The 12422-nt window shown below is 45.8% G+C and overlaps 1 protein-coding gene across 1 annotated transcript in view; it reads left to right on the plus strand.

Moving 5' to 3' along the window:
• PATJ (PATJ crumbs cell polarity complex component) overlaps positions 1 to 6357 on the plus strand; it is a 373944-nt gene extending 367587 nt beyond the window's left edge. The window contains exon 44 of the mRNA XM_082687804.1: positions 5368 to 6357. Coding sequence (XP_082543930.1) covers positions 5368 to 5488 — 121 coding nt within the window. The 3' untranslated portion in view covers positions 5489 to 6357. The remainder of the gene's footprint in view (positions 1 to 5367) is intronic.
• Positions 6358 to 12422: the final 6065 nt, after the last annotated feature.

The raw sequence follows: 12422 nt of genomic DNA on the forward strand, positions 1-12422 counted from the left end.
CAGTTAGAAAAGGGTGGAGGTGGGTGGTTTTTCAGTACTAGCATTGAGTACAGTCCACATAGAATCCTTAGTACAGTGCCTGGCTTGTAGTGAAGTATTACTTCAATAAACATGAGCAATAAACCCTTTTCCCCAGGCGCCTGGGTGGCTCAGCCAGTTAGGTGTCTGCCTTTGGCTCAGGTCACAATCCCAGAGTCCAGGGATCAAGTCCCACTTCAGGCTCCCTGCTTGACAGGGAGTCTGCTTCTACCTCTCCCTCTGCTTCACCTCCTGCTTTTGTGCTCTCTCTCTCGCTCTCAAATTAAAAATAAAATAAAATAAAAATAAAAAGACTTTTCCTACATATGGAAGTGGCTTGAAATTAGACATTCATGCTGATGATTTGTGGTTTCAAACAGTAATGACCTTGAAAAAACATATTTCTGAGGGGGCTTAGCTCAGAACTCTTGCCCAGAATCCGCAGCCTGGGTCACTGATTATCCTGGCGTGAGCTTATGGAGCTGGTACCTGTGCCATCAAGAAGCCAGAACTGAACTAGAACCAGGGCTCCTGGCATCAGCCATGCCACTGGGATAGGGAGTAACGCCCACTCCATAGGCCAGTGCTCCTACCTCTGGAAGCCAGCAAGATGCTTCAAGTACCATCAACCCTGTGGTGAGGAATTTTAACCTCTACGCACCTTAATTCCACGAATTTGGAATTCCATCCCGTATGCTTTCCAAATACTGCACGCAGGGCACCTGGGTGGCTTAGTCGTTGAGTGTCTGCCTTCCTCTCAGGTCATGATCCCGGGGTCCTGGGATCGAGCCCCGCATCAGGTTCCCTGCTCAGCGGGAAGCCTGCTTCTCCCTCTCCCACTCCTGCTTGTGCTCCCTCTCTCGATGTCTCTCTCTCTGTCAAATAAATAAATAAAATCTTTAAAAATAATACTATATGTCCCATCCTTAGAAGTTTTATTTGGGGGACACACACACACACACGTTTCATTTCCCTCATGTTCATGTTCATGTTCATGTTTTCCTTTACATCAGGGGTCAGCAAACATGTGGTGTAAAGACTCAGAAAATAACTATCTTGGGCTTTGCAGCCCTTTGCAATCTATGGCTACTCCGTTTTGCCATTGTCGCATGGAAGCTGCCATAGATAATACAGAAATGAATGAACTTGGCTGTGTTCCAGTAAAGCTTTATTTATAAACACAGGCAGCGGGCCAAATTTGGCTGATAGGGTGTGTGTACTTGGCCCCTTCTTCATGTATCTGACCATATTTTAAGACTCAAAGTAGTAGTTTAAGATCCTTGTCTGTTACAGTATCCCATCATTTTTGACATCCCTGGGGCTGTTTCTTTTCTACTTTTGGGTGGGTCTTATTTCTCTACTTTTTTGCATGTCTGATTTTTATCGGATGCCAAACATTGTAAAATTTACATTTTGGGGTGGCAGATTTTGTTGTCTTCCTTTAAATAGCATGGACTGTTCTTACTCACAGTTCCAGTTGCTTGTGATCCGTCGGATTTTTTCAGGTGTTGTTTATAAACTTTCCTAGGGTGGGTCTAACGCACCTTTCCGTTAGGGCTAAGCTTGTCCTGTTGATATTAAGGATTTATCTTGGAAATTCCACCCAATGCTGGTATATAATGAGGGTTTTTCATTCCGAACATTGGAAACTATTCACAGCCCTGCCTCAACTCCAGGTGTTTCTTTGCTGGCCTTGAGGAGTTCCCTCCCCTGCACGTGCAGGTTCGTATTCCAGCCAAGGCTAAGGGGGTCCCTCTGCAGGTCCCTGTAGCTCTGTCTCTGTGAAGCTCCTACTGTCCAGTCCTCTGCCTTACAAATTCTAGCCGTCGTGGCCTCCCTGAACTTTAATCTCTCCTGCACCAATGAAGTCTATCAGTTTCCCCTTCCCAAGCTGTGGCTGGGAAGGTGCCCCGTGGCAGGACACTGGGACAAGTTGTCAACCTTGTTTCCCTTCCTTCGGGGACAAAAATCCTGTGCTGCCTGTTACCTGATATCCGAAAACTGTTGTTTCATCTATGACGTCCACTTTTCCAGGTATTTACTACAGCAGGAAGGTAATTCCCGTAGCGCTTAATTCTTCATGGACAAAAGCAAAAGCCCTTCAGCCCTTTATCCTTGATCTAATCAAAGGGATATAAGATGCTGATGGCAATCAGGTTCTCATAACATGATTCTGTTTTCTGTAAGCATCTTGCACTTAAAAGAAGCACTAGACCAGTAAGCCCCTTGGTTTCTCCCAGCTTGTGGAATCAACTCCAACCTTGGATTCCTTCCCACAGCCACACCTGTCCACATGACCTAGGGAGGCAATCTCTTTTCAGGAACACACTTTTTTTTATCAGGATCAGAACTACCCCAGCCTCATCTTGGGAGCAACATTGCCTTTCTTTACAGCATTGCTTTTCACACTTTATAAGCAAGTAAACGTTTTTAGCTCCAGTTTCCTCCTCCATTTTATACTTTATTTATGCTTATATTTTTCTAGTAAAGTCCATCAGAATAGACTTTTTTGAGCACAAAATTTTTAATTTAGGTAATAGTTCCATGCGAAGGATTTGACACCTTGACTTGCAATTGTCAGATTCTCCATATTTAAGACTAGAAAAGAAACATTTCACTGTCTGCACAATGGCAATATAAACTGAAATTTGGAAGAGTTATTTGTGTGTGTGTGTGTGTGTGTGTGTGTAAAAGACTTTAACCTCCACTCTTTCTGAGCAGCTTTTTTATTCCCAGTCACCTTAAGGAACAAGAAAGCAGCTTTGGCCTTGGATCCCTGAGATGTTGCTGTCAAGTATTAGGACCCAAGTGGGGCAAAGTTACATAGGAACAAAAATTTCTTTCTAGAATCAGATCTTAGAGATGGTGGCAGTCTCAGAACTGGAGTCTCCCGGCTGCCCACTGCCACTCCCATTTCACAGGTGGGAGAGACATGCCCGGGGAAGTAAGTAGCCCAGTTGCCCAGCTAATCTGCAGGCAGAGGAGTCCTCAGGCGGCCGCAGTGGGAATTCATCAAGTCAGCAAGCTATTGTAGAGCACCCACGCATGGCTTCTAAATTAGCCCAAATTTTTAAAGTTTATTTCAGTTCTACCTAACTTAGCTCTACAACACAAGGCACTTTCAAGACAAAAATAGAAACAAAGGCTAGAAAACAAAAATAGACCTATCTTTTAGCTGCTGACAAAAAACACCTGGTCTGGGACACCTGGGTGGCTCAGTGGTTGAGCGTCTGCCTTTGGCTCAGGTTATGATCCCAGGGTCCGGGGATCGAGCCCTGCATCAGGCTCCCTGCTCAGAGAGGAGTCTGCTGCTCCCTCTGCCTTCTTCTCCTTCTGCCTACTGCTCCCCTGCTTGTGCATGCTCTCTCACCCTCTGACAAATAAATAAATAAATAAACCAAGATGCCCTTCAACAGACGAGTGTATAAGGAAGATGTGGTCCATATAGACTATGGAGTATCATGCCTCCATCAGAAAGGATGAATACCCAACTTTTGTATCAACATGGACGGGACTGGAAGAGATTATGCTGAGTGAAATAAGTCAAGCAGAGAGAGTCAATTATCATATGGTTTCACTTATTTGTGGAGCATAACAAATAGCATGGAGGACATGGGGAGTTAGAGAGGAGAAGGGAGTTGGGGGAAATTGGAAGGGGAGGTGAACCATGAGAGACTATGGACTCTGAAACAAACAACCTGAGGGTTTTGAAGGGGTGGGGGGTGGGAGGTTGGGGGAACCAGGTGGTGGTTATTGGAGAGGGCACGGATTGCATGGAGCACTGGGTGTGGTGCAAAAATAATTAATACTGTTACGCTGAAAAAATAAAAAAAAATTTTTTTAATTAAAAAAAAAGAAGAGGTCTTTCTCTTTAAAAAACAAAAACAAAACCTTGTTTATCAACTCCCCATATACCTCTACATTCTGGAAAGAATTTCCAAGGTAGGATTTCCCATAACCCTCATGTGTTATGCATTCTTCTTCTCAAGCTAGCCACAGCTGGTGACAGGTGCAGTGTCGATTGCCTGATGTCTTGGCTGGTCATGTGTCTATCTTTCTTCTCCTGGGAGAGCAGAAGAAATGGTGGAGTAAAGGTTGACCTTGTCGTATTTCACTCCCCTCAAAGCTAGAGTCATGATTTATTTTCCTGGGAACTTCAGGGTCTATTTGAAACGGGTTCCAGGGCGCCCATACCCAAGGAAGAAGATTCATTGGTTTTTAAACATTGGGAACTGGATGCCTGGGTGGCTCAGTTGGTTAAGTGACAGCCTTCAGCTCAGGTCATGATCCTGGAATCTCAGGATCGAGTCCCACATCGGGCTCCGTGCTCAGGAGGGAGTCAGTCTACTTCTCCCTCTGACCCTCCCCCACACACACACACACTCTCTCAAATAAATCTTCAAAAAACAAAATAAAAATTGGGAACTGGGGCGCCTGGGTGGCTCAGTGGGTTAAGCCGCTGCCTTCGGCTCAGGTCATGATCTCAGGGTCCTGGGATCGAGTCCCGCATCGGGCTCTCTGCTCGGCAGGGAGCCTGCTTCCTTCTCTCTCTCTCTCTGCCTGCCTCTCCATCTACTTGTGATTTCTGTCAAATGAATAAATAAAATCTTTAAAAAAAAAATTGGGAACTGGATCATAAAATTATGAAAACTGGCAGGCCCAAAATCTGCCATGAGGGTTGGCAGGCTCATCTCCCAGGACAGTCAACATAGAGATAAAGTCTAGGGAATTTCCTCTTGCTCAGGAATACCACCAGCTTTCTTGGTCTATTCAGGCCTTCAAGTGATTGGATGAGGCCCACCATGTTATCTGCTATATATATGTATCTGCTAACTAAGTCTATTGATTTATTTTTACTTTTTAAAAAAGATTTATTTGATGGAGAGAGACACAGCAAGAGAAGGAACACAAGCAGGGGGGCGGCAGAGGGAGAAGCAGGCTTCCTGCTGAGCGGGGAGCCCGGTGTAGACCTCAGTCCCAGGACCCTGGGATCATGACCTGAGCTGAAGGCAGACACTTAATGACTGACCCACCCCAGGCGCCCCTAAATCTATTGATTCAAATGTTAAAAAGAGTCATCCAAAAGCACCCTCAAAGTTGACGTATAACATTATCACGGACATCATGGGACTTTGAATTGCAACCTTTCTCTCTATATATATATATTTTTTTTTAAATTAATTTATTTACACCCAGTGTGGGGCTTGAACTCACAACCCCAAGATCAAGAGTTACACATCCCTCCCACTGAGCCAGTCAGGTGCCCCAAACTGCAACCCCTTTAGGGATAGCCTTGCCTTAAGGTACACAAGGAAGTGGTCTCTGTCCTTGTTCTCACTTCTTTTCTAGCCTCCTGTCTGCTCTGGTGTCCTCAGCGCTGGAGCAGTCACTGTCATCGCTACCACAGCCCCAGGAACAGACACCTGAGCTACTACTACTGCCATCTGATCGCCCAGGGACCCCCAAGTAGTTATATGCCAAATTAGATGACTTCTCATTGCATTCACAGTGAAGTCCAGACTCGGCAAGCTTCTGAAGCGCTGAAGGTTAGCTTGCATCCCAGTCTCCGGCAGTCATAGTAACACTCATGCCACCAAATACTTCCCAGAATAAGCCTCACCCTGAGGACGTCCCACAGACTGTTTGTTAGTGTAGAAAGCAGTGCTGCTCAAGTTACAACCACAGACCCACTTCAGCAGCATTGCCTGGGAGAAATGCAAATGGTCCTCAGCCCTGGACCAACCCAATCTTTGGGATAGGTCCCAGAAATCGGTTTGTTTTGTTTTGTCTTTTGTGGGGGGTGGGGAGGGGAGAGAATCTCAAGCGGGCTCCATGCTTAGCTGCAGCCGGACTCGGGGCTTCAGCTCACAACCCTGAGATTATGGCCTGAGCCGAAATCAAGAGTCAGACAACCGAATGAGCCACCCAAGCATCCCCAGAAATCTGTGTTTAACAGGCTCTCCAGTTGACTCAGATACACAGTGAAGTTAGAAACCCTGAGGCCAGAGCACTTTCTCTTTTTTCCCTCTGTGTGCGGTAATTTGCAATTGCATAGGTCAGAGGCAGACAGGAATGCAGGCCACCTCCCCCACTACCTTACCGTCTGAGGTATGTTCCCTCAAGACCAAGTCTGACTGGTCTTGTCTGTCTAGCCACCTAGACAGACAAGAAGTAACAGGCCACACAACACGTGACTCCGTCACTTCGGCTCCTGGGATCCAGTTCCATATTGGGTTCCCCGCTTAACGGGAAGACTGCTTCTCCCTCTCGCTCTGCTTGTGTTCCCTTTCTCGCTGTCTCTCTCTGTGTCAAATAAATAAATAAAATCTTTTTTAAAAAGTCACCTGGGGCCATTCTAAATGCCCAGTACCTGGGGTACACCCTGACCGATTAAATGGGGGGAGGGGTGGGACGGAGGGGGAGATCGAAGGTGTTGGGTTGTTCTTTTTTTTTTTTTTTTAAGATTTTATTTATTTATTTGACAGAGAGAAATCACAAATAGATGGAGAGGCAGGCAGAGAGAGAGAGAGGGAAGCAGGCTCTCTGCTGAGCAGAGAGCCCGATGCGGGACTCGATCCCAGGACTCTGAGATCATGACCTGAGCTGAAGGCAGCGGTTTAACCCACTGAGCCACCCAGGCACCCCGGGTTGTTCTTTTTTTTTTAAGCTTCCCAGGGGATTCTAACATGCAGCCAGAGTTAAGAGCAGATGTTTTAGGTCCTTCCCACAAACACCTGGTTTAAAATTTTCCATTCCCAAGGCAATTGCAACAACATTGAGATTTTATGTCCCATCAGATAATAAACCCTTCCTGAGGCGGCAGGCTGGAGGTGGCAGGGGGAAAGCAAGACTGGGAACGCCAAACCCAGCAGGATCCCCGAAGGTGTTGGTCTTTAGATCATTAGACACTGTTTAAGCTGTTTTCCTACCAACAACAGTTTTGAACACATTCTCTTCACGAATTTAAAAATTACCCTTAAGGGGAGCCTGGCTGGCCTAATGGGTAGAGCATAAGACTCTTTATCTCGGGGCTATGAGTTCAAGGCGCATGTTGGGCGTGGAGACTGCTTAAAAAGGCAAAGGAAAAGAAAAAGTTACCCTTAACGTAATTAATGCACCCTTTAGCATAGATGGTGTTTCAAGCCATCTCAGGAGTATGTGGTCTTTCGATTGCTAATTATCCATCTCAGCAAATAGATTCTTTTTTTTTTTTTGAAGATTTTATTTATTTACTTGAGAGAGAGCACAAGCAGGGAGAGTGGAAGAAGAGAAGCAGGCTTCCCACTGAGCAGGACCCTGAGATCACACCCTAAGCCAAAGGTAAACGACGGAGCCAGCCAGGCACCCCACGGCATATAGATTCTTGATGGGGTACCTCTCCAGGGTTAGCTCACTACCCTTAGGGTGTAGAGTAAAGCGAATTATGTGCACATTACACTGTGTATTTAACATTATTTATAGACTAAAGTCTTTTTTTTTTTAAGATTTTATTTATTTATTTGACAGACAGAGATCACAAGTAGGCAGACAGAGAGAGGGAGAAAGAGGAAGGGAAGCAGGCTCCCTGCTCAGCAGAGAGCCCGAGGTGGGGCTCGATCCCAGGACCCTAGGATCATGACCTGAGCCACCCAGGCACACCCTATAGACTGAACTCTTTTTAAAAGCCACTTCCTTGGGGAAGTTTTCCGATGCCACAGACCCAGATAAGCCCCTCTTCTGATCACCTTGAGCTTCCCTTATAACGTCAACTAGATGGTGGGAGAGTTAGGTGTCTGTTGTGGTGGGGTTTTTTAATATTTTATTTTTTAAGTAATAAAATAAAAGTTTGAGTTTGAGTTTAAGTTTGAGCCCCACACTGGAGAGATCTCCACCCAGTGTGGGGCTCAAACTTAAAACCCCAAGATCAAGAGTCACATGATCTACCAATTGATCCAGCCAGGCGTTAACTTGCCTCTTGTTTGCACCAAATTCTAAATACTTTAAGGACAGAAACAATGTCTTTCTCCTTATTGTATTCCCAGCTCCTAACATAGTTCCTAGTACAAAATAATTTTTCAAATATTTATTAAATTGAAACATCCGGCCAGGTACTGTGCCAAAATACAATTTTTTAATTACTTTTTTTTTTTTTTTTGTAATCTCTACACCCAATGTGGGGCTCAAACTCACAACCCCAAGATCAAGTCACCTGCTCTTCCAACCGAACCAGCCAGGTGCCCCAAATAACAATTTTTCTAAAAAAAAAAAAAAAAAAAAAAGTCTGCAATTCCCTTTGAAATGCATTTTTTAAAAGATCAATTCATGGATGGGTAGGAGGTGTTATAAAACAATCTTAGGTCTCCTGGGTGGCTCAGTTGGTTAAGTGCCTGCCTTCTCCCTCTGCTGCTCCCCCTGCCTGTGCCCCCATCAAATAAATAAAATACATTTTTTTTTAAATGACACAATCTTGGTGACTATTCTGTTAAATTCTCAACTTTACTGTATGTTTGAAATTTTGCATAATGAAATATGGTGGGGTAAGGAACTCAATGAATCTTCACAGCAACAGCTCAAGGTAGGTATTACTGTCCCCATTGTTTACAAAGGGAAAACTAAGAACCAGGTAAGTTAGAAACCTGCTCGAAATCACGCAGCTATCTCTGTAAAACCATCTCCCCATCTGCTCTCAAATAGGCTTCCTTCTCTGGCTGGCAAACAGAACACAGGCCAAATAAATAAAATCTTTTTTAAAAGCGGAGGAACACCTGGGTAGCTCAGTCTTTAAGCATCTGCCTTCAGCTCCGGTCATGATCCCAGGGTCCCGAAATCGAGCCCTGAATCAGGCTCCCTGCTTGGCCAGAAGCCTGCTGCACCCTCTCCCGCTCTCCCTGCTTGTGTTCCCTCTCTCCTTGTGTCTCTCCCTGTCAAATAAATAAATAAAATCCTAACAAACCAAAAAAACGCGGGCCGGACAGCCCAGTTCTGACTCAGCAATTACACTGAAAATGGGTTGTTGTCAGGAACAGGGAGGCTACAACACACTTGTTTCATGACATTGCAGCAGGATGGGAGAAAGGCTTCCTGTCGCCTTAGGGGGGGTCGAGGACCATCCTTCCCCACCTGTGCAGCCCACTCCCCGTAGTGTCCTGACTGCTGCGTAATATAATTTCCTTATCTGAAAGCCCCGCCCACGGCACAGGCTTCCTGGTGCCATTATTTGTGATCGTTAGAGCAGAGCGGGCTCAATAAATACGGCTTAAAGATCCGAGCGAGAGCTCAAGGGCTCCTTGGAAACACCACTGCGACTTCTCACCCATAGTCTTTGCAGTTCTGTGTCCATGGCTGAAACATAATTACTCCTTCTTTAAGACCCTTCCCTTGGGGCATCTGGGTGGCTCAGTGGGTTAAAGCCTCTGCCTTCGGCTCAGGTCATGATCCCGGGGTCCTGAGATGGAGCCCCACATCGGGCTCTCTGCTCAGCAGGGAACCTGCTTCCCTCTCTCTCTGCCCGCCTCTCTGCCTACTTGTGATCTCTGTCAAATAAAGTCTTTAAACAAAATAAAAACAAAACCCTTAATCTGGCTGCTTTTCTACCAGCCACGTGAGGATTCTAACCAGGGAAGTTTGCCAGCGTCTGCTTTGCTGCACGCTGCTGAGGACAGGACACGTGTTTCAGTAGCGGGGTTGGTTCTCTTCCACCTGCAGAGGCTGAAAATGAAAACCCGGTCTCCTTGCATTCGAATTTGCTCCCTTCGGAAGCGCGCCACAGCCTGCGGCAGCCCTGCGAACTCACAGACGGCCGCGCGGGGGCGCCCGAGAGACGCTGCGAGTCCCGGGTCTCCGCAATCCCAGGCTGCGCCGGCAGGAAAATAAATAATGCTCTTTTAGAGGAGTCTTCAGTGGGAAGTAGATGGAGAGGTGAGGCGATGGCAGCAGAGTCCAGGCTGGAGAGAAAGCTTGCATGACCTCCAAGGATCAAGGACATCAGAATGTTGGTGCTCCCACCCAGCCAGACTGTTAACAGTACAAGAAGGTAAACATCATCCTTACAGTTGGTGGTGGTTTGGTCCTGACTAGGACCGGGCCTTGAAATCTCCGTTTTTCCATTAACCAAATTGGACCCGTTTGCCTGGCCCTTGACACTGAGCAATAAGTTAGAAATATTTGGGTTTCGGGGCTTGGACATGGATTTCAGCCCTTAGGTGGCACCCCATATCCCCTTTATCCTGCCCCTTTCAGGAGCCGTGCTCTGGAGGAGTTCTCCTGCTGGAGTTCATCATTTTATTGTGTATCTTAAATAAAATTGCTATTGTAAGATTCACTTACAAAGTGCTAGAAGATTGAGCAGTCATTAAAACTAACTTTTAAAAAAACATACACGAGGTATGATAAGACTTCCCCAGTTACTCATGTAAGTCTTATTAAAAGCTATGTTAGGCTCAAGGGATAATGAAGTGAGTAAGACCTACTTTCTGCCTTTGACTTGCTTAGTGGGGGGACGGAAGGAGGGTGGGGGGCCATGTCATGTGTGAATGGAACATGCAGGAAGGGAAGTGCAAAGACATAACTGGGCAGACCAAAGGGTCTAAGTCCGGAAGGACCCTGTCAGCCACTTGACAGAGCCCGGAACTTGTCCTTTCTGTGTTGCAGAGTCAGTGAGATCATTTCATCTGGGGAGTTTTGTGATCAATGTGCCCTTGAAAGAAATCACTCTAATAATGGAGTCAAGAGCCAGATTTCTGAGGTTTGAAAATCTCAGATAGCTGCACCAATGTTCAAATTATTCCAGCCCTCCCCTTTGAAACTAGTTTGCAAGTAACATGGAGGTACAGGGGGTGGTGGGGAGGACTGGCAGGGAGTTCACCAGGAAGAAGACAGAAAACATAACATGCCCCTCAGAAGAGGGACACGTGGGTGAACAACCAGAGAAGAATTTATATTCTGGAGTCACAGCCCAAGAGCCTGCAAGAGGAAGAAAAGAGAATGGGTGAGGGCCAGGGAGCCAGGTAGGAGAGCTCACCCCTCCCATTCTCAAGACAACAGGTCACACTGCTTATTATTTGGAGATGATTATGATTGTTTTTAGAGATGGAAGAGGAGGAATTGAAAGGGGAGTGTGAACTAGGCTGAGAAAAGGAACGGGATTTAAACTAGTTGAACTCCAGTGAAAGTTCATTTTGGGGAGCTGGATTTTTGAGAGATCTGTGATCCCTCCAAAATCTGTTCACCCCCAGGCTTCTCCACCTCAGTAGACAGCTTCACATCCTGGCTGGCCAAGTCAAACCCTTAAAAGTCACCCCCAACATCTAAGCTACCCTGCAGAATTGTTGGCTGTGTCGCTAAAGTATGTCTGCAGGATGCTCACTTTTCTCCATGTCCAGAACCACCAGCCTGGTCCTGGCCACCATCATTCCATGTCTGGACCAACTTCTAACTACTCTCCCAGTTCTTCCTCTCTCCCTCAATTCACACTCCACAGAATCCAGTAATCTTGAAATATTCATAGAGCCTTGTAACTTCCTCCCCACCCCTGCTTCAAATCCTTCATTGTCCTTGGAATAAGTCCTGTTTCTTTAATGTGGCCCAAAATGATTTGTTCTTACCAACATCTCCCTTGCTATCACAGCCTCCCTTATCTGTCCCTCTTCTTCCAAGATCCTGGCCCCCATACTCAAGCTCTTCCTCCCATTTTTATGTCTGGCTAATTCCTCATACTTCAGTTCCAGACTTGAAGGTCTCTTCCTCACCAAGGCCATGCATGCTGCCACTATCATCTAATACCCGTTCCTTGGCCTGTTATTAATATTTTTGTATTAGTGCTTGGTTCTTTGCCTTCATTACACACACACACACACACACACACACACACACACTATATAAAGTATATAATTATGAATTCCTTTCTGGTTTCATTTGTTTACTGTACGGCTCCCCCACTAGATTGCAAGCTTTGTAAAAGTGTGGACTCTGACTATCTTTTTCACCACTGTATATCCAGCTCTTTGCATACTGCCTGCCATTTAATAGATGCTCAATTAACATTAGTTGAAAGTTATAATTTTTAAAATCTTTTTTTTTAAAGATTTTATTTATTCCTTTGACAGAGACAGATCAGAAGTAGGCAGAGAGGAAGGCAGAGAGAGGAGGAAGCAGGCTCCCTGCCGAGCAGAGAGCCCGATGTGGGACTCGATCCCAGGACCCTGAGATCATGACCTGAGCCGAAGGCAGAGGCTTTAACCCACTGAGCCACCCAGGCGCCCGAAAGTTGTAATTTTTAAAAATCCTTTCTGATCCTCCAGATTTATAGTCGTTCTCTGCTTGGTATTACATAGAGACATTATTGTTTAATGGTTATGTGCATGGACTCTGAGCAGGAACACCTAGTTTCAAATTCTGGCTCTTGGGACTTTGGGCAAATTACTCTG

Source organism: Mustela nivalis (assembly GCF_964662115.1).
Source record: "Mustela nivalis genome assembly, chromosome: 10".
Classification (NCBI taxonomy): Eukaryota; Metazoa; Chordata; class Mammalia; order Carnivora; family Mustelidae; genus Mustela; species Mustela nivalis.